We start from the raw sequence: 21,457 nt of genomic DNA, 5'->3' as shown, positions 1-21,457 counted from the left end.
AAATTTATTATCTCCCAAGTATGCAAGAAGTTAACACTACTACAAAACAAAAAATGTGCGTTGCTATTATAGGCAGTGACATATTTGAAATTTTAAGTTAAGATTATGTGTTTGTTTTGATAAAACAGACGCCGAAAGTGAGTACTTTTTTTTTTTTTTTAACATCACATTTGCATAGTTTTTGAAAACAGACATAAAAAAGTGTTGACTTTTCACAACCCACCAACCCCCATTTTTTGAATTTAAAGCATGCCAAGCCACTGCTTTCCCAGCTTCTCCTTAAAATTGTCTTGCATTCCGATTGCGTCATTAAAGGATCTCCCTCCACTAGCCTCTTGTTCCGCTTTTGTTTAGATATGTCTTCTTCTATTCCTCAAAAATCTCATTCCACTGCACCGATCAGCTCCTGGGAAGGCGAGTCGCTTGGATTGCTTTCTCTAAGTAGGGCCCCTTTTCTACTGTCAGATTTATAGGCGTTTGAATCATGTCTTTCTTTTTTTTTTTTTTTTAATTTCCTGAATATTACTATCTCTCTCCGTACTTAATATAAGGATTAGGTAAAAATTAAATTTAGTTTTAAATATACAATTTTAATTTATTTTGTCTTTAAAATTTGTAATTTATTTTTTAAACTATCCATTTTGATCACACATGTCAAAGGGTTGTCATCCAAGAATAGTTATGATGAAAAAGAGTACTTTAGAAAAATCAACTCATATTTATTATAAATAACTAACTTAACTAATTTTTTTAATTTATTCAAATTAGTTTAGTAACTCTTATATTAACGATCATAAATAATATTATTTTATCCTACACTCTCTCTATATTTTCGTTGGTAAATATACCAGTAAATTTTGCTTATTTGCTCACATTTTTTAGTAACGTAGTGCCTAGAAAATTCAGATCATTGAAAGAGCTTGAGACTTGAGAGAGGTGAAGGGGGATTGGAAATGAGACTGTCAACTTATGAAATCGATGATTGTGATGATACATACATGCAGAGTTTTATGTTTTTGTTAAAGTAAATTAGCATGTTATTAACTTTATGAGTTTATTGTAAATATTGTTGTCATGGTTATAAATGTTTGCTAGAATAGTTTTCTGAGAAGTATAAAAAGAAGAGATGAAGAAGAAAATAGTGCACGATGTTTTCAAGAAGTGGACAACATTTTCTTTTAAGCTTAATTTGCCCCCATTTGTTTTTATCTTATAGAGCATAAGTTAGGTTAATCGGCAAATTTTCTTTGTGATACAATGAAAATTTTTGAATATGGATTGCACTCCTAAGACTCAAGCAAAGACAACAATGGACTTTATAAAGTGATAATTAGACTTTATCTCTGCATGCACTTAAACATCACTACAAAAAAACAATTTACACTACTACAGAATTAAAAATACTTGAAGCTAAATACTTGACGGTTATAACAAAAAACTGTCAAGTATGGTGTGGCAAAAGAAAATTTGACGGTTTTAAGAGGAACTGTCAAGTTTTCTTCTATAATACTTGACGATTTTTTTAAAACCATCAAGTTTCCTTCATAATACTTGACGGTTATATTATAACCGTCAAGTATTATCATAGGAAACTTGATGGTTCCTCATTAAACCGTCATGTTTTATAATACTTGGTGGTTTTTTATTATAACCGTCAAATATTCTTCTCAAATACTTGACAGTTATAATGAAAAACCGTCAAGTATTATGTTTAAAAACCCCCATTTCTGTTCAGTTTGCTCTATTGGGTTTGAAATTTCTAGCACCCCTTTTGGTTCCTAACCTGTGCCCAAACATCGCAACCCTCTAAACCGCCATCCCTACCTCATTTTCAATTTTTCCTTTGTCTTTATTGATCGTCCTTCATCATCGTCCCTCTCTGTGTCCCTCCTTCATCATTGTGGCATCCTTCAGCATCGTCATTGTCACATATTGTTCTCTAGATTTTATAGCTTCAAGTTAGTCCCTCTTCGCGTCCTCCTACGTCACTCGCTCCCTTTATTTCCTTTAGTGGTTCCTTTGAAATGATTGTAGTTGAAAGAGGATAATAGGATGAGCAATTATTTTTGCTCCATTATAGTTTTTCTATTCGGCCAAATAGGTTTTTTCGCATTTTGATCAGTTTTTGAGTTTAGGGTCTTTTCAATTTCTGTTTTAGCCATAAATTGTTTGCTAAATTATCAAAACTGCTAATGTTTCAATTTTTGTTTCTGTAATTGAAATTGAATGAGGCTGTATGTTTTATGTTTTTGAATGTTAATTAATTTGTATGTTGTTATATATTAAAATTGCCTTACTGCTGGTTTTCTGCTTAATTAATACTTCATTTGAAGTTAAATAGAAGGCATAAAGCATGGAGAATGATAAGTCATAAGCCGTTATATTGCCAAATTTTTTCCAAATAGAATAACATATCAGTAGTAGTAGAATATTTTTCAAACTAAAGTCAAAATAAATTTTTGTTGAATTACTAGTTGCTAAGAACCAGAATTACTTGTTGTTAACAAGTAGAATTAAAGAGGTATAAATGTGATCAATAGTGCCTCATGTATTGACTTTCTATTTTTGTTTAATTCTCACAATATCTTTGAGTCGCTAATCACATTTTTCTCTAAATGATTCATCCTAGTTGGGGACTATGAACAAGGAATGGATGTCCGCCAATCGTCTATCAAAGGAATATTGGGATGAGGTAGAAGATTTTATTAAGTTTGAGATTGAGCACGCTGATGATCGTAATAGGATTATTTGTCCATGTCTTAAGTATTTCCTTCTGAAGTGGATTTCGCCATCCGATTGTGAGAGCCACTTAATTATCAATAGAATCAATCAAAGTTACAAGTGTTGGACAAAGTACGGAGAGACAAGAGATATGAGTAAGTCAAGGGTATAGTGAAAGCTGTGAATCATCTAATTTTGACACGAGTACATGTGAAGCTGACCGTCTTGAGGAAATGACCAATGCAATTGAACGGGAACTTGACGATTATCCTGAAATGTTTGATAGATTGAAGTGTGATGCCGAGACACCTCTATATGAAGGTTGTACCGATTTCACAAAATTGTCTGTAGTGTTGAAACTATATAATCTGAAGGCAAGAAATGGGTGAAACGACACAAGTTTCACAGAATTGTTGTTGCTTGTTAAACAAATGCTACCAGAAGAAAACGAGTTTCCAAACAAAACGTATAACGCAAAGTAAGTGTTGTGCTCTGTCGGCCTCAGCTATGAGAAGATATATGCTTGCCCCAATGATTACATTTTGTTTAGGAAGAAGTACAAGTCACTAACCGAGTATTCTAAGTGTAATGCATCGCGCTACCAAGAGAATAGGAAGCTCTCGAAGAAGGCATTATAGTATTTTCCCATTATGCCAAGATTCAGATGTTTGTATAATAATGTAGAAGATGCGAGAAATTTAAGGTGGCATGCAGATGAAAGGATTAAAGATAGCATGCTTTTGCATCTTGTTGATTCTCCATAATGGAAGAAGTTTGATATTGAGTATTCTGAATCCAGGAAAAAGATAGAAATTTACACATTGCATTAGCTACCGACGCGATGAACCTGCATGGGATGCAAAGCAGCACCTATAGCATATGGCTAGTGATTTTGTTTATATATAACCTTTATTCATAGCTATGCATGAAATGTAAGTATTCGACGATGTCTATCATAATCTCTGGGCCAAAGCAACTGGAAAATGACATAGATATATATCTAGTTCCATTAATTGAAGACTTGAAAGTATTGTGGGAGAATGGAGTTGATGTATATGATGCATATAAGGAAGAAATATTCAAGTTGAGAGCTATGTTGTTTAGTACAATTAACGACTTCCCTGTGTATGATAATCTCTTAGAGTATAGCATTAAAGGGCAACTTTGTTGTCTCATTTGTAAAGAGAGCACAGATTTTATAAGGTAGAAGTATGGAATGAAAAATTCATATTTGGGATATCGTAGATGGTTGCATCGTGATCATTCTTACCAGCAATTGAAAAAATATTTCAATGGGAATTCAGAAGAAGGTAAGGAGCCTTCATCATTGACTGCGGAGGATGTATTTCAAAAAGTGAAAGATATAGATTATGAATTGGAAAAACCTTTCACGAGGCATGTTGAAACAAGTGGGTGGAAGAAGAGGTCTATTTTTTTTATGTTACCGTATTGGATAACCCTGAATGTGAGATATTTTCTTGATGCTATGCATATTGAGAAAAACGTATGTGAAACTCTGTTTGGCACATTACTCCATATTCCTAGGAAGACTAAAGATAGTATAAATACGAGGCTAGACATGGTTGAGATAAGGATAAGGGAGGAATTGGCACCAGAGGATAAGGGGACTCGTACTTTTCTTCATCTGGCAGCTCACACGCTTTCTTGAAAAGAAAAAAGTAGCTTTTGTGAGTTTCTTGTTGCAGTAAAAGTGCCGGAAGGTTACTCTTTTAACATTAGTAACCTTGTTTCAATGAAGGATTTGAAGTTAAAAGGTTTAAAATCTTATGACTACCATTTCTTGATAGAAAACTTTATTCCAGTGACAATCCAGACTATTTTACTTGATAAGGTGCGAGTTACGATCATGAAATTATGTTTCTTCTTTAACCTTGTCCATAATACTTGATGGTTTCTAACTAAAACCGTCAAGTATTGTTCTCAATGCTTGATGGTTTTAATAGTAACCGTCAAGTATTGAGGAGCAATAGTTAACAGTTGTTCTTAAAAACCATCAAGTATTCAAGTAATACTTGATGGTCCTTCATTTAAAACCACCGATCTTAATGTATTTATGTTATCTTGTGTTTTTTAATCTCTTCGCCAAATGGAGTAATAGTAAGGTGTTTATATAAACCATAGAGTAATTCCTTGAAGAGATGCATTTTGGAACAATACCTTTTTAATTACAAGTCACAACCATATGTTAATTTATGAATCAACATAATTTAAATAACTAAAAAATATTTAATATCCTTTACATGAAGAGTTGCACTTTTAATTTGTAGGATTGCCTTAAAAAAACAATACAACCTTTCACCAAATGGTGGTTACTACACCTTCTTATATATATATATATATATATATATATATATATATAGAAATCAACCTTGGTGTTTTTTGGTGTTATAACTTCTTACATAACCCTTCATAAATATTTTTTTTTACCAGAGTTCATATAAATATATATTAATTTATATGAAAACATAACCCCTCATATAAATATATTAATTTATATGAGAATACAACCCTTCATATAAATTTATTAATTTAATAAATTTGCATATGACTTTTCTAAAAAACACATCGCTTCATTTTAAAAATATTTCCACAATAAAGCTATATAAAATTTAGCTTTTGGAGGTGATGTTTGGAGTAGTTATGAACTTAACTATTGTCTATTGCCATATAAAATTGCAGGTTCATAAGTTTCTGGCAATAAGGAAATTTAGAATATTTTTTTTAAAATATATATATTTTTTACATATGTCGTCTAAATATTAAACAAACATAAAATGCATCACTTTCTACGTTTGTTTTCCAAAAATAAAAGTAAAAAGTATTACTTTTCACGTCTATTTGAAATAGAAAATAGACATAGAAAAGAAAAAAGGGGAAGACACCGGTGAACCATCTAATGGTATGACTTGGTTTTGTTGTTAAATTGGGTAGGAGTTGAATTGATATTGAATTGGCATAAACCGGTGAAGACCAGCAAAAATTGGTGTGAACAGGTGATGAACCGGTTTAGATGATTATGTTGTTTTTGGTTCTACTTTTTTTATTCAGCTCTTAATATCTTAGTCATTATAGATTTGAATAAATTTTAATGGTAATTTTGATATCAATGATTATTAATTTTAGTTATTGTTGAATCTTAAAGATCAAAATTCTTAATATTATTGTACTTTGTTATTGTTACAATCAAACTATTGTTATATTTTCTTGTATTTTGTTATTAGTGGTTATTAATGTTGTTATATTTTATTATTTTTAATTAAATTATATTATTTTAATATGACTGATTTGACTCTGAGTTGACCTCGATTTGACTAACTAACTTTTGGATCATTACTTAAACCTATTTAGTGTCCGGTTTAATTTTTTGTTCTTTGCTAAAAGGTATCATTTTTCATGTTTGTTCAAAACAGACGTGAAATACCCGGCTTGTATTGATGAACTCCTAAAATGAGTGGAAAAAGGCCTTTAGAATAGATGTGAAAAAAATGGTTTTTTTGTAGTAGTGATATTTGATTGTCCCAATAATGTAGACTCCCTGAGTATCCGTAATAATGAAAATTTCTCATAGCAAAAAAAAAAGAAAGAAAGAAAAACAGAAAGAGAGAAAGAAAAAGAAAAGCAACTTCGGCTTATGGAGAAGGGTTAACAAGAGGTTTTTTTTTTTTTTTTTGCCTTTTTAATTTTGTTTGTTGTTAAACTATTTTTATAAGGTCAATGAGTAATAGATGCATGTACCTTTAGAAAAGTAAACAATAAGCGTATAATCAATTAGACAATAAATAATCATACTAATCTCATAATAATTATCAAATCCACCACTTTATATTTGCACTTAATTAATTAATTGATAACAAATAATTAATGTGATGTAGAGTATGACATATCCCGACACCAAATAGTGGTGATCAATGGAGGAGGACCAAAAACGCTTAGTGCCAAAATTATGATCCTCTCTCTCTTATTTTTAAATTTCCAAATATATGTATTTTTTTGGTTTATTTGGTACATCTAATCTGTACTTATTATCATTTCTTAATGGGAGAATTACAATCAAGCCCTACAAAAAAGAAATAATTATCAAAAGTTCTAATAACAACTTCAACAGCTTATAATAACAAGTCCTATAGTGAGAATGACAACCTGTGAGACTTGTTTTTTAATTGTTTTCCTTGCTTGGGATTTTATTGTAATTCTCCCTTTCTTAATTAGTTCACTATTGTATGTCTACCTAAGCTACCAAGCATCTTTTGTCCTTCTTTTTCTCTTTTCTCAAATGTGCTGGACATTCAGACCTTTTAATTTTCACAATTATTTTCTCTCTATTTATAAAATCCCAACTATTTTTGTAGCTTTATGACATTAATCTATTGATTTTCTAGGTTAAAAAAAATCTTAATTATTTCCTCAGCTTAGCGTTCAAATCATCTCATACAAAATTCTATGATGTCATCAGGCCAAAAAAAATTATATGATATCATCTTAATTTTTTTTATTATTTTACAGCATAGTAAATATAGCTTTTAGTTTAATAATAACCGAAGACAATTTTTCATTTATGGCATAGAGTTTAAGGAATCACACTGGTCATGATTACTTATAAATAATATCAAAATAGAGGACAGCTTTTGAAAAATGTTGCATTACCGCTCCATTCCTAAATGTAAGTCATTTGAGGGAGAAGTTTCAGTTCTAAATATAAACCATTTGTAGTATATTTAATACTTATTTTTTAATTTCATTTTTATTTAATTCTTATTTTAAAAAAAGAAAATAAAAAGACAGATATGGGAATAATTTATAAATACAGAGAGAGAAAATTTTAATAAAATTAGAAATTTTTTCAATTTAATGTATTCCTTGATGTATAAAAATGTATTACAAATGACTTATATTGAAAATCGGAGTGGTATATACTTTCTCTATAATTTTATGATTATTTTTAGGGAAAGGTTCTTTTTCCTATTTATCTTTCATTCTAGAATATCAAAACGATATTTATTACTATTTTTTCAATTATGTTCTAATCTTCACTAACTTTAAGCATCCCATGTAGCATTGATTATTATAATAAATTAAGGGTAATGATATATATAATAAAAAAGTTAAATATGTAAAAATTGTTAATTTTTTCTCAAAAATACTTTTATTTATGAGAGAGATAGAAAGTATAAGAGAGAAAATAAAAAATCATTAAAATAAAAAGAAGTATGAAAGATGGAGAATGTGTGATGAAAAGAGATAAATGAATGATACTTCGGAAACAAAATAATAAATGTAATAAGTAATAAAATAAATAATTAACGGGGATAAAATAAAATACTAACCAATACAATCTGAGATATCTTGCACTTGCAAATGTTTTTTTTATAAATGAGGATATAGTAGAAGTCTTAATTATTTCTTATGGAAAGGGACGAAAGGAGCCTATTTCTTGATATGTATGCTAAAACCTTAAATAACATATAAAGAGAAATGAAAGGAGTATTGATCACAAGTAGGCCTCCTGCAACATGATTCAATTACAGAGGTTACGATTGTCACCAAATCATCTAATGAACGTTAAAACTGTGATGCAAATTAGTAAAATGTGTGGTAAACCTCATATTTGGACGGAGCTAGTTTTGAATCAAAGACGAACTTGAATATAAACTTAAATATTATGGATCATGACAGAAAATAATTCTTAAATACTTTACATTGTGCAGATTTTAATATCAAAGACCTAAATAGAACTCCTTGCCAAAAAACAAAAAGACCTAAATAAAACTCAAGTAATCTATAAAATTTATTTACGCATTCAATCTATAATGCTCCTAATCATGAAAACACACCAAACATGATCAGAATGCAATTGAAATTATAAGGGCTTATTTGGATTTCCTCTAACAATCAATTATGAAAGCCAAAACTATATATATTTTTTAAAAAGAAAATATCCAAATATTCTCATACATGTTAAAATTAATTATAAACCCAAAATCAAACACCTCTTAACTGGATTGGGGGGTGGGGAAGGGAATTAAAGAGATAAATGTAATCAAGAGCATCGACATGATTGAGAAAGAAAAGGGAAAATGATGTCTTGGGAAATGGCTGAGCAAAGAGATGGGTAAGTATTTTTGTTAGGGTTCTATGATTGAGAGAAGCTGATATTTTCTGAGAATTGAGATGATACCTTGGCAAAAGAAGTCAGGGAAAGTGTAAGAAAAGCTCATTTTGTAGTTTCTTTCTCGTCACTTTATAAAAGTGGCTCAACAAAAAGCAAGTATGGGCCAATACAAATAACAGATAGCTAGCTGGCCAGATAAAACCCACATCATTTTGCCTTGGGTTCACATATTTTCTGGCGTTACTAGTTCTGTTCCACCTTTATTTAATTGGATTGAATGAATTATACCAACAAGAATCAATCCAGTTGGTAAGAAGTCGGTTTATAACTTATAAGATTGTGAGTTTGAATCACGTTGCCAATATAAGGATTTTGCTGGTAGGTGATTTGGAAATACTTCTATAAGTGCTTTTTGATTCTGAAAGCATGCCTTGACCCTAATAAGCTAGCTCTCGGGACCCAACTCGTAACAATAAAAGTATTGAACGAATTATATGATTTATACAACTTTAGTGATAGATAGAGGGAAAAAAACTTTAAAAAGAAGGGTTTAGTTTCATTTGTATTTTCCTAGTCCAAAAAATTGGGGAAATTCTAATAAAATGATTATTAAATTTGCAAAACCCCAAATGATCACTTGAACTTGTAAAATTCCAATTTAATCATAATGACTAAATTGATATATTGAAATGTTAGCAAATTTATATTATTGTTCTTTAACTCCCCCCCATAAGAGGCTCAAACCACCCTCACCAACTAGCTGGCCACCGAACCTTTAGCGCTAGGTGCCGCCATTGTAGTTCAAGTGGCCATAGGTTGTCAGAGCTTTGGTAACTGGCTGATAATCGGTCGCTAGAGTTTCGGTGGCTGACAACTAGTTTTTTGGAGGTTTTTACAACTTTAGTGATGCGGTTAACAAGTTTTTTTAATGTTATTAACAAGTTCAATATAGCAGTTAACAAAAAGTTTTCTAAAAACTTCAAAAAGTAGCATTTTAACAACTCCAATAACATAATTAACAAGTTCTTTAATGTAATTAACAAGTTCAATATAGCAGTTAACAATAGGTTTTTTAGGAAATTTAAAAAGTGACATTCTTACAACTTTGGTAACATGGTTAACAATTTCTTTAACACTATTAACAAGTTCAGTATAGCAGTAACAACAAGTTTTTAAAAAAATTAAAAAAGTAGCATTTTTATAACTTCAGTAACGTAATTAACAAGTTTTTTTAATGTTATTAATAAGTTCGGTATAGCAGTTAACAACAAGTTTTTCTGAAAATTCAAAAAGTGACATCTTTACAACTTCATTAACGCAATTAACAAGCTCAATATAGAAGTTAACAACAGGTTTTTCAAAAAGTGGTATTTTCACGATCTCAGTAACAAATTTAACAATTTCTTTAACACTATTTCAGTATAGTAGTTAACAAAAAGTATTTTTGGAAAATTTAAAAATTAACATTTTTACAATATTAGTAACATAATTAACAAGTTTTTTTTAAACACTATTAACAAATTTAGTACAGCAGTTAACAATAGGTCTTTTAGAAAATTTAAAAAGTGGCATCCTTACAACTTCAATAATGCAATTAACAAAGTTCTGTAATACTATTAACAAGTTCAATATAACAGTTAACAATAGGTTTTTCATGAAATTCAAAAAGTGATATTTTTACAAACTTCATTAACGTAGTTAACAAGTCATGTAACGATATTAACAACTCTTATAACGCTATTAGCAAAATTTCCCTACGAATGTTGATGTTTTTAATATTAGCTCCCTATATATCAAAATTTTTCATCTATTAAGCAGTCATTATGGTTATGAAAGTTGTTAATATCATTACATGACTTATTATTAGAATTGTTAGCTATTATACAGAACCTGTTGACCACGTTACTAAAGTTGTAAAAATGTACTTTTTGAATTTTCTGAAAAACTTGCTCTTAACTACTATACCGAACCTGTTAGTAGCGTTAAAGAACTTGTTAACCGTATTATTGAATTTATAAAAATCCCTAAAAAAAATAGCTGCTGGCCATCGAAGCTCCGACAGTTGTCGAAGTTCTAATGAATTGTGACCACCTAAACTCCTTTGATAGTCGTTGGCGCCATAGGTCAGGTGGTCGACTAGCTAGTAAGGGTAGCTTTAAAAAAAAAGTTAAAGGACAATAATGTAAATTTCTCAACATTTCAAAATCCCAAATTAGTCATCATGAAAAAATTGGAATTTTACAAGTTAAATTTGCTATTTGGGGTTTTGCAAATTCAATGATGATTTTATTGGAATTTTCCTAAAAAGAGTTTCATTTGTATTTTCTTTTGAAAAAGGGTTTGCTATTTAAGAATATCTCGGTTTTCTATTCTCCTATCAATGGCCCTGTAAAGCGTCAAATAACAAATAGGCTAAGGGATGTAACCAATGAACAATGCTATGTTTCCCCCTCCTCCCCAAAGTACATGTGTTCTCTTATTTGAGACAATCCTATTCGAGACACTGTCAGGCACTTCTCCTAACGGGGATTCAAACCTTAGTTCCTCACATTATGAAGGATTAGTCTTTTCTGCTAGACCCAACCCCCGTTAGTTGAACAATGCTATGTTCAATAATGAGGATTTGGGACCTTATAATGAGCTTGATAAGGCCCTATAATTGGGCCTGGGCCTGGGCCTTTTTGAGAATGAAGTCACTTGGTCTCATTTTTATTTTTGTTTTTTGTCAGTGAGGGGTTAAAGATTAGGAAGGGCAAAAGAGGGGGATTGGTAAGCATCCGACTAGACCAATCAATTTGATTTGGTAACTAACATAGATTGGATCTAATAGAAAAGACTAATCTTCTACAATATGATGAATAAAAATTTAAATTTAAATTTAAAGAGAGAGATACTCATATCTAATATTTAATATTTAACAGTGTCTTGAATAGGATTGATTCTAATAGAAAAATACTATATATATATAGAGAGAGAGAGAGAGAGATATAGGCCGAAGAGAAGCCAATTTGGTCTGTTTTGTCGTATTCTCATAGCACCTACTTTGCCTAGTGGCCCATGAGAAGAAAGAACTACACTGCTCGTGATCAATGAAAATATAGTTTAAAACTACCTTATTGAATAATTCAATTAGTTACGAATTAATCTTTTAATCCTCAAAATTTTAATTCACTTAAAACTCAATTGTATAAATCAGTTTTGGGGCTTTTAACTCCATTAAAAATCAGGCCCTAACCTTTTAAATATTTTATAATTTAGTCCTTTTCATTTATAATCCATGCCAAATCATCATTGGGTCATCCTACATAGCAAAAAATATATTAAAAAATTCCCCCGTGGCTTTGCAGCTTAGCTCTCTTGGTGGGTTTCATTAGAAGTCTGGGAATAAAAAAACAAAGCTTTCAGATACACAGAACACGAAAATAACGTCGGCGACCGCACTCTTCTCTTCTTCATCGTTTCTTATTCGGCCATTGTTTGCAGCGATGACCAAGTACAAGATTAAGAAACACCAATGAGATCATTGACTGGGTTTGAGTCACTCTTATAGGCTGAAATTTTGATAATTTACAGTTTTGTTCTTGGAGTTTAATGGTGAATGAACAAGCTATAATTTCAACGGGTGGATTGTTAATTTCCACCGTCCTTTTTTTCGTTGCAAGTTGATCCCAAGAGATCTTAAATTCTTAGGTATGGTGTAATGGATCTGTTTCCAACTTTGCAGAACCTCGCAGTTCATTATTTTTGGACTGAAAAAAGATATGGGAGTGCCATTGACTCAGACATTTGATGTTAAAAGCTTGATGGATCATTTGATGAACAAGTGGCCTCTCAAGAATAATGGCCTCCCATCAAAGAGTTGTTCGAGTCTTGGGTCAAGTCACTGGGTAAGAGTGGGAAGTCGAATAAGAAGTGATGAAGAAGGGCTGAGGAGGAGAGTGAGAGAGTGAGATCGCCCAGTTTTTTAATAAACCCACCAAGACAGCTGAGCTGCAAAGCCACCAGAGAATTTTTATTTATTTATTTTTTTGCTTGCGGATGACTCAATGATGATTTGGCATGGGATATAGATGATAAGGACAAAATTATTAAAAATTAAAAAAGTTAGAGATTAAATTTTAACTTAGCTAAAAGTTTAAGAACTAGATTATACCGAGTTATAATAAAAGGATTGAGTTTTAAATAAGTCAAAACTTTAAAGACTGAAAGATTAATTTTAGAATAATAGAAATGTGCAGCGAGAAACGACAAAGAAACTTCTTTTTTATACAATTTAAATATACAAGCACACAAATATGTTAATATTAGACTCCTGTTTGAGACCTCTTCCAAACAAAGTGCATGATGGATGGTGTTACTGTTAGGACAAGTTTGTTTCTGGCAAAGGAATTTCTTCCAGGGACAACTTCAAGCAAATCAGTGAAGAGCATGTTTTATTTTCATAAAAACCACTTTCGATATGTTGACTATAATTGATACGACATGATTTGGGGGTGATTTTCCTATTATTACTTGTGACCAAATTCCCATATTTATCATTTCATTCATTGTAGTTATTCTAGAATAATTTTGTCTTCGTTAGGACAGGATTGCTTCTCCTGTTATGTGAGAGTACATGCCCTCCTGTACGAAATGAATGATTACACCCAATTCGGCCTCTTGCTCTCACAGTAAGGGGCATCATTATAATTTACATTATTTGGGATGTTAATGTGGTTGTCTTGCTTATTAATCAAACTTCCATAATCACTTAAGGAAAAAAAAAAAATTCTTTTATATTTTACAAGAAAAAACTCTTATCACATATTTATGGCATATAAGTCAAAATCACTTAAACTAAGCTACTAAACACAGATCAACGTTCTTCTGGAGCAAGTCTCACATTCGAAATTCATACGGTGGGGTTACCTCGTTTCAGCAAAATAATATTCCAAGGCGAAGGTGGCTTGGGAATCTTGTGATAATCAAGTTAATTGGTCTTTTGAAAGATTGGGCTGTATTATGCGATGGATATTTTTTTTTTTTTTTTTGGGGGGGTGGTAAATTTTTCAGAGTGCAAGCTAGGATTTTCCCTGACGGATCCTTCCTATGAGACTTTACGAAAGAAACACAGCTTTTCACTACTAAGAATGCTGCTACTTTTGATCTCTTCGTCGACTTCTATACAGAATAAGAGTATCGGGGGGCTGCTAATGGAAGGAAGATATAACATCACAATGGCAGTCATCAGCTGATTATCTACTTTGTTTGCTTTGGTTCTGGTTATCTAATTAGTGTGATTACTGACTAGTGGAGGAACCCTTTTTCAAGATCAGAATCAACAAGCACGAATGACGCAGAGACGGAAAAGTCCGAACTCGAGACCGGGAAATACAAGAAATTCCCCCCTTTGCTAAAACCAAATTGCAATTTGTAAAGCACTGTTCTACATTTATTACACAACACCCCACATGCATGGAACTACACGTTCCAAAGGGTTCATCAACGGTATGTGTCAGGCATGATGCAACTCTGAATCCACCAAGCCCATGGCTGCTGTCCCTTTGTTAGTCATATTTCTTACCTTCCCTTCCATTCTGCTCAACGCCAAGTTTGGTCTCCTCCTTTAACTAAATCAAATCACCAAGTAACTAATTAGGGAACACCAAAAGCTTAAAATATAAAAATAAGGGTTATTACAAAAGTTACAGTGAAAAAAAGGACACTTTACCTTCCGAATCATTTTCTTATGGTACCTATAACCCTGTGAAATAAAGAGAGAGGATTATGTAAAACATATTTAGACATAGAAAGAAAATTATGCAGTTTTGTATATATAGCAAGAAAATTCCAGGATCTCGGCGTAACCTTGTCAGTTCCATAGATGTAATCACAGTAAGTGAAAACTGAAGCGAAGTTGCTATGGCTTTGTCCTCCAACATAATGATGGTAATCATGATGCTCTGCGCCAGCATAAAAGGGAATATATTTTGTGGGGCTCCAGGGTATGTCGTACCTAACAAGAAAATATAAGCAACGAGAAAAGACGGTCAGAAACCAAAATTGCCATGAGAATATACCAGAGATGAATGATGCTACTGTTCTGTTTATGAATGCACAAAAACGAAAGCCATGTAATCTGAACCCAAACAAGCAAGCTATCAAGCCCTAATCAGCCATTCCTACGAGAGTATTCACACTGTATCTCTATCAGGTGTGTACAGGTGTCACATGGCTATGTACTGTATAAGTACCTAGCATTGGCATCCTTTGTGCTCAACATATTTTACAGAAGTAATGGGAATAGTGGTGAGGAATAAATATAATCATTACTTGTCAATTCATACTTCAGCATTTTTTTTGTCGAGGAACCTAGGCACGTCATAATTCTCAATGTTTGTCCTGGACAAAATAGAGTTACTTGGAATGCAATTGGATTCTAGCTACCCTGGCTAATTTCGGCACAGTTTTTCTTCTAAAGGGCTTCTTTACAGTAGCCTCGCATCATGATAGACTGCAAAGGACCCACAAGTTCATAATGAAAGTTCGACCTTTAGTACCAAACTTCGACCTTCTATTTTAAGCCTTCACTTGTTCACAACAACAGAATGATGCGAGGAGACAAATTTGCTCAAACTTCTCATCAGATTTCTATGATGTTCGAAGTGAAAACTTATAAAGCAAATTAATGTTTGAAACCAAGTGGTCGTCAATATTGTATGTTGGCTCCCCAACATGTAACAGACTTGTGAGGAACTTCATTAAGAATCAACTGAAGCGATATAGAGTTAAAACATAACATAGACGGGGTGAAAAAGAAGCAAATAGAAGTGAGACCGAGCAGACACATTCGAAGACAGCCTTGTAAGGCAGTGAAACTTGAGAAGACACTGAGAAACACTCCAGAAATGTATTTTCCAACCTCCACTCGTACCACTGCTAAGAGACAGTGAGTATACTCTATCCCAATAAAAAAATATAAGACAATAAGGGGGGCATTATAAGAAAATCACAGGGCAACCGAAGGGCCAGAGTCACGTGACTGATGAGCTTCGATTAATCAGATCCATCAACCTCCACTCCACTCTCTTTCCAAGTCACATTGTCAGAGGATTATTCCTGAGGGAGGGACAAAGAGGGGAAAGCACTAAGCAACTCCTTGATCTGTCTATGTCACCATAACCATAAGGGTTCCAATCTTTGCCAGCACAATAATTCTTGACAACCAATTTATCAATAGAAATTAAAAAAATTTATTGACAAAATTTTAGAGGAAAAAAGAAGCACAGCAATGCAATAAAAAGGGTAATAACCGAGAAGGATAAAAGGCTGTCAAACTGAACGTCGGCCCCATTAGCTCCCCATCAGTAAAAGCAAGCCACTATTAGAGATCCTTAAAATCCCAAGTACTTTGCATGTAAATTTATTGGTGAAAAGAAACAGATGATAAAGAAAATTTTAAAGTAGGCAGGTCCACAGGAAATCAAGTAAAGCAGAAAAGGCCATTAAGAAAGTGATAGAGCCGGAGATTGTAGCAGTCATTACCCACTGTGAGTGTCAATTGCTTCAATCTGCCGTAATGCTATCCACAACCAAAGTGTAATCATGTGCCCAGGAATCATAGCCGGCCCAAGGAAAGAAGGAATTCCAAGGATCAATATCTCCGCCCAATGGGCATATGGTGCGGCGAAGCCAATTGGAGCTGCGTATTCATGGTGAACTCGGTGAATCTTCTCGTACCCCCACTTACCGTGCAGAAGCCTGTGAAGCCAGTAATTGGTATAATCCTCGATCAAAAAATACACCACCAGCTGTGCAAAAATTTCCCACCCTGACGGCAATGGCAGCCCTGTCCGGACTCCAATCATCTGAAAATAAACAAAAAGAGCAAATTCCGAGCACTAAACTTCGTTGCACAATTTAATAGCAAGTCTAAAGGAAATAAGCACAATATCCAAATTGCAGGTTCAAGCGTCGTCTTTAGAATTTGGAAGGAATTTAGATGAACTCAGAAGTGACTTTACTCGTTGCACGAATAATTTATAAAAGTTCAAATTCCAAGTATATGTCCAACTGGATGTCGCGACTGAAATACCATTGCAAATACAGGGTGATCAGCTCAACGGATCTCATTTAGATTGCAGATGCCAAGTGAATTATGACACATTAGAATTTTCAAATAAGGGGAAAAAACGCACGGAAACGAATAATGTGAACGGAATTATCCTATTAATCAAGAAGTGAGACAGAATTGGCAGTCGACACAATCAGATTCGAAGAAACTCAAATCTAGCAGCAAAAAATATCGAACCAGTCTAGGAGCATACCTTGACTGTAGGATAGGAAACGAGCTGGAGAGGCCCAACGACGAGGAAAAACAAGCGCATAACCTCCTTGTAGCACCTGAACATTTCTTGGAATGACAACCGAACCTTGGGCTGAATCTTGTACTTATCAAAGCCGCGTAAACGCTTAACCTCCAAGAGGATGAGAGGAACCGGGACAACGGAGAATATGAGGAAGAGGAAAAAAATGTTATGGCAATAAAGAAAGTAATCGGACTTAGTAGCGGAGTAATTGAACCAAAGAGTCTCAGCGAAGGTGAGATTCCTGCCAAGAGCGGCCTGAGCCCCAGGCAAAGAATGGTAAGGCAGCATTGAAGAAGAAGAAGAAGATCGTAGCCGGAACCCTAGTAACGCGGACCGATGAAAAATGGGGATGAAGAGAGGAGGGAACCAGAGTGGGGAGTGGAAATGTGGGGACTATGGAGAGAGGTATTTGGCGGATTCTGCTATGGGAATGAGAGGACATGGCAGGAGGCAGTGAGATTTATTTGCGGGAATTTTCTTTTGAAAAGGGCTCCATATATTTGCCAACCTCGCTGTCCAATGTACGTCGAAAGCCACGCATAAACCCTGTAATTTGTGTTCATGAATTGACATTATTGGCATTGGATTTTGGTGTATGAACATTATTTAACTGTGTAGGTAATGGAAAGTACAGGACAAACCTGATGCGGCTATTTAAAACAAATTGGCTTGATCCCGTGAACCAGAATAGTTCAATATATGTTACTCCCTCCGTTCCTTATTATAAGAGACACTTGATGCTTATGTCATGTTCCTATATATAAGAGACACTTACAAGTTGTCTCTACTTTTTTGTGTTGATTTACTATTTTACCCATATTTATTATCTCCAACTCACACTCTCTCTCCCTTCCATTCTCTTTCTTTTAATAATTAATTGTTCTCTCTCATGCTCTCTCTCCTTATTAATGAGGGCATTTTGGAAAAAAATTATACTTTTTATACATTAATTGTTCTTAACTAACTTTAACTGTTTTTTTGATCAACGTACTTCGGTTATTTGTCTCTTATAATAAGGAACGGAGGGAGTACCTTCTATCTTAGTTATAACATCTTATTTGTAATCTACAATCAAAGTCTTATAATTATAATTTGAACTAGAGGTAGGATGTAGTCTTAAGACTCGTTTGGTATGCTGAAAATCTTACAAGAAAAAAAAAAAGAAAATTCAGATTTTCCATCAGCTGAAGACGTCTGGTAACTCAATCTTTTTGGAAGCCATTTTTGGCAGCGGGACATCTTCCTCTAAAGATGGGAAGATGGCTTCCCACCATTTTTTGTGAGAACCCATTTTCGATCCGGCTGAGAAAATTTTTAAGACAAGTTTACCCCTAAAAGGGAAAACAACAAGTGACGGAGATGATAAAGGAGGAGAAGAAGAAAAACTAGATGGAGCATCAAAATCATACTGCTAAAATAAGAAATGAGAGGAAACACATTTAAATACTTTCTAAATTAAACCATTGAATAATGAGCGGGCATTTTTAGATGAAGCAATCTGATCTTTCCTATTCAATACTTGAAAAACAACGTGTTCAATGTTGCTGAATGTGAGTGACCTATGGAGAAGGAAGATTATTGCGTTAATCAACTCTTTAACAGCAACAAGGTGTTCAATTTGCATTACCCAACTCTTTGTAAGCTTTTCAACAACATATACCTCAATAAAAAATGTTCTCATATGAAAAACATATGATTTTTCAAATCCGGTTCAAAATATGGGGGGAAAAAACATTTCCAATCCTTGTTCACTATTTTGATCATAACTTTAAAATTACAAATCATTTTTGAATGGATCATATTGCATCTAAAACTAGACTCAGAAAGCTTTTCAATAACAGTTTATTTGTCCAAATTGAATTTAAATTGAGAAAATTATATTTAATTGAAAATTACTATGTTTAGTATGTCCAAAATAGAGTGTAACAGAGTGTTTGAGTAAGACGCAATGAAATCCAAATTTTGTGTAAAAGTTGAAATGTATCATGCATGAATTGCAATTTGTTTATACAAATTTCAATTTACATTAATAAATCCATGATTGAGTTTTAAGCTACGACAACAAAATGAGTATATTCAAATTTGATACAAGCGAATTTGCTTCTTTTTTTTTGTGTAGATTCAAATTTGATACAAGAACATTTGAAATTTCAGCATCAAATTCAATTTTGCTTACTCCTTTCCTTATCATATTGAAGCTTAAATTTTATCGGACATAATTTTATCAATTTAAATATAAATATGGCAAATGACCTATCACTAAAAAGCTATTTAAGTCTAGTTTCTAATGAAATAAAAATCCATTCAAAAATTTGAATTTGATCCGCCTCATGGCTTGGAAAGTAAGGAGGTGAAAATCCAAATTGATAGAGATGACGAGAAATATAATGACAAAAAAACCATTGGAAACATTCAGAATTGCAAGCATTTGAAAGAGGGAGTTGCCGCAAGAGAATATAAGAAAGAAGTATAATGACTAAAAACAAACGTCGCTTTCATATTTATATTTATATTGAGTATTTATACTTATTTATTTATTTAAACTATAATTTATTATAATTTTTATTAATTTAATCTTTTGGATTATTAAATTTTTTAATAGTATTATTATTATTTAATTTTAAAAAGAATTTTTATTTAATAATGTTATTTTTTTCCATTAAAGGGTAACATGATAAATTGTATAATCTTTCAATTCATTTTCATCCAACAAAACATAAAATTTTTCATCAACCCTTTTTTCATTTCAGTGCTTACCAAACATGCCATTATTCAGAAATTTTTCATGCCATTCTTTTCCTTTTCATTTCTTTCTATTCCAACCAATTCTTCCCACACCAATCCCCCTTATAGAATTTTTAAGTACCCCTCTTTCCCCTTCTCACATATGTTTAAGGAAAATATAAGCTAAAAATTAGTTAGATAGTTAAATTTGTTGAAAATAAATACTAGTAAATAAATTCCTTTTGCCATTATTTTCATTAATTACTTTCTTTGTTTATCTTATAATTTTTTTTGTGGAAAGGAATTCTCGTATTCTATGAGGGTAAAGGTACATCCAATACATTAACTTATTTCCTAGATGCATCTAAAACCTCAAAAAAAATTTTATGAACTAACTAGAAAAATAACATCATGGTGCTAGACGCACCAAAAAAATAAAAGTAGGTACTGGATGAACCATAAAAAGATTGGGATGCTAGATGCACCTAAAAAATACAATTAGGATGCTAGATGCACTTTTGTCCTATAATTTATCCAGCAAGGTTTGAAAACAGAATAGTAATGAAACAACAAACAACAAAATTAACCAATTTCTACTTTAATTAGACCAGACAACACTATTCAACAACTTTTTTTTTTTGGGAAAAAAGGAGGCAGCAAGCAATAATAGAGCTAGTAATATGGATTGGATCTGCAAGTCTAATCTGTCAACCCAATAGGACGGGTTAGGATTGGTTGAAAGCTAACCTACTAACCAATGAGCCTTTTTAATTCATGCCACCTCACTCTAATTTGTCACAAGCCAACTCGCAACTTGGGGCTAGCTTGTATTATTAGCTTTAGGCATGGGATTCAATTCAAAGGGCATACCTCTTTAAGAGTAGCCATAGGCAGTCTATCAACAATTAAGGGCTTCTTTGAAGCCACTTTTGATAAGCACTTTTATATAAATTAAGATAAAACTCCTATCAAATACTTATCTTATATTTTATAAATCATGATTGAAAAGTTGGTTTTCGCTACTCCAAATAAGCCTTGCCTTCTTTGGGAATTCAATTCACTGAATAATTTTTGTTAAATTTCCTTTTTGAAATGATATTTTCAATAAAGATGTCATTTCTTCAATTAGATGTTATAAATTCTTGATGCAAGTTTCTTGTTATCAGATTCAAAAATCGCATTTTCTAGTTCATTATTGACATCATATGTTATATTGATTCATCCATGGTCACTGCTTTCACCATAAGCACCAAAGAAGCCGGGCATTTGTCACTTTTCCATTTAGCAACCATCCATTGGAATCTCTAATCACAAACTTGATTGCAACTTCTTATGAGTTTTCTGCAAAAGTCCCATCTAAATTTTAAATTAATTTTAAGATAATTAGCAGTTGGAAGATGCCAATTACTAACAGCAGATTTGACAACGGTATCAGAAGCACACCAATTATTAGCCTCTCAAAACTTTTGTACAATGTGAAAAACTAGGTGCAGTTGGGCATATGAGTAAAAAACAACCTGATCCTCATATTGTT

At 32.6% G+C, this 21,457-nt stretch overlaps 1 protein-coding gene across 1 annotated transcript; it reads right to left on the bottom strand.

The window, feature by feature from the left end:
• Positions 1-14,222: 14,222 nt before the first annotated feature.
• Positions 14,223-17,619, bottom strand: LOC114741261 (methylsterol monooxygenase 1-1-like). The gene is made up of 5 exons (XM_028929517.1): positions 17,158-17,619; positions 16,376-16,698; positions 14,699-14,846; positions 14,562-14,594; positions 14,223-14,460 (listed from the first exon to the last, which is right to left on the bottom strand). Exons 1-5 carry the CDS (start codon positions 17,485-17,487, stop codon positions 14,398-14,400), a joined length of 897 nt encoding a protein of 298 aa, XP_028785350.1. The 5' UTR covers positions 17,488-17,619; the 3' UTR covers positions 14,223-14,397.
• Positions 17,620-21,457: the final 3,838 nt, after the last annotated feature.

The sequence above is a fragment of the Neltuma alba genome, unplaced genomic scaffold, assembly GCF_004799145.2.
Source record: "Neltuma alba isolate B1F8T4 unplaced genomic scaffold, ASM479914v2 tig00000609_pilon, whole genome shotgun sequence".
NCBI classification, from domain to species: domain Eukaryota; kingdom Viridiplantae; phylum Streptophyta; class Magnoliopsida; order Fabales; family Fabaceae; genus Neltuma; species Neltuma alba.
The sequence above is the reverse complement of the archived record's forward strand: the minus strand, read 5'-3'. Positions and strand labels throughout refer to the sequence as shown.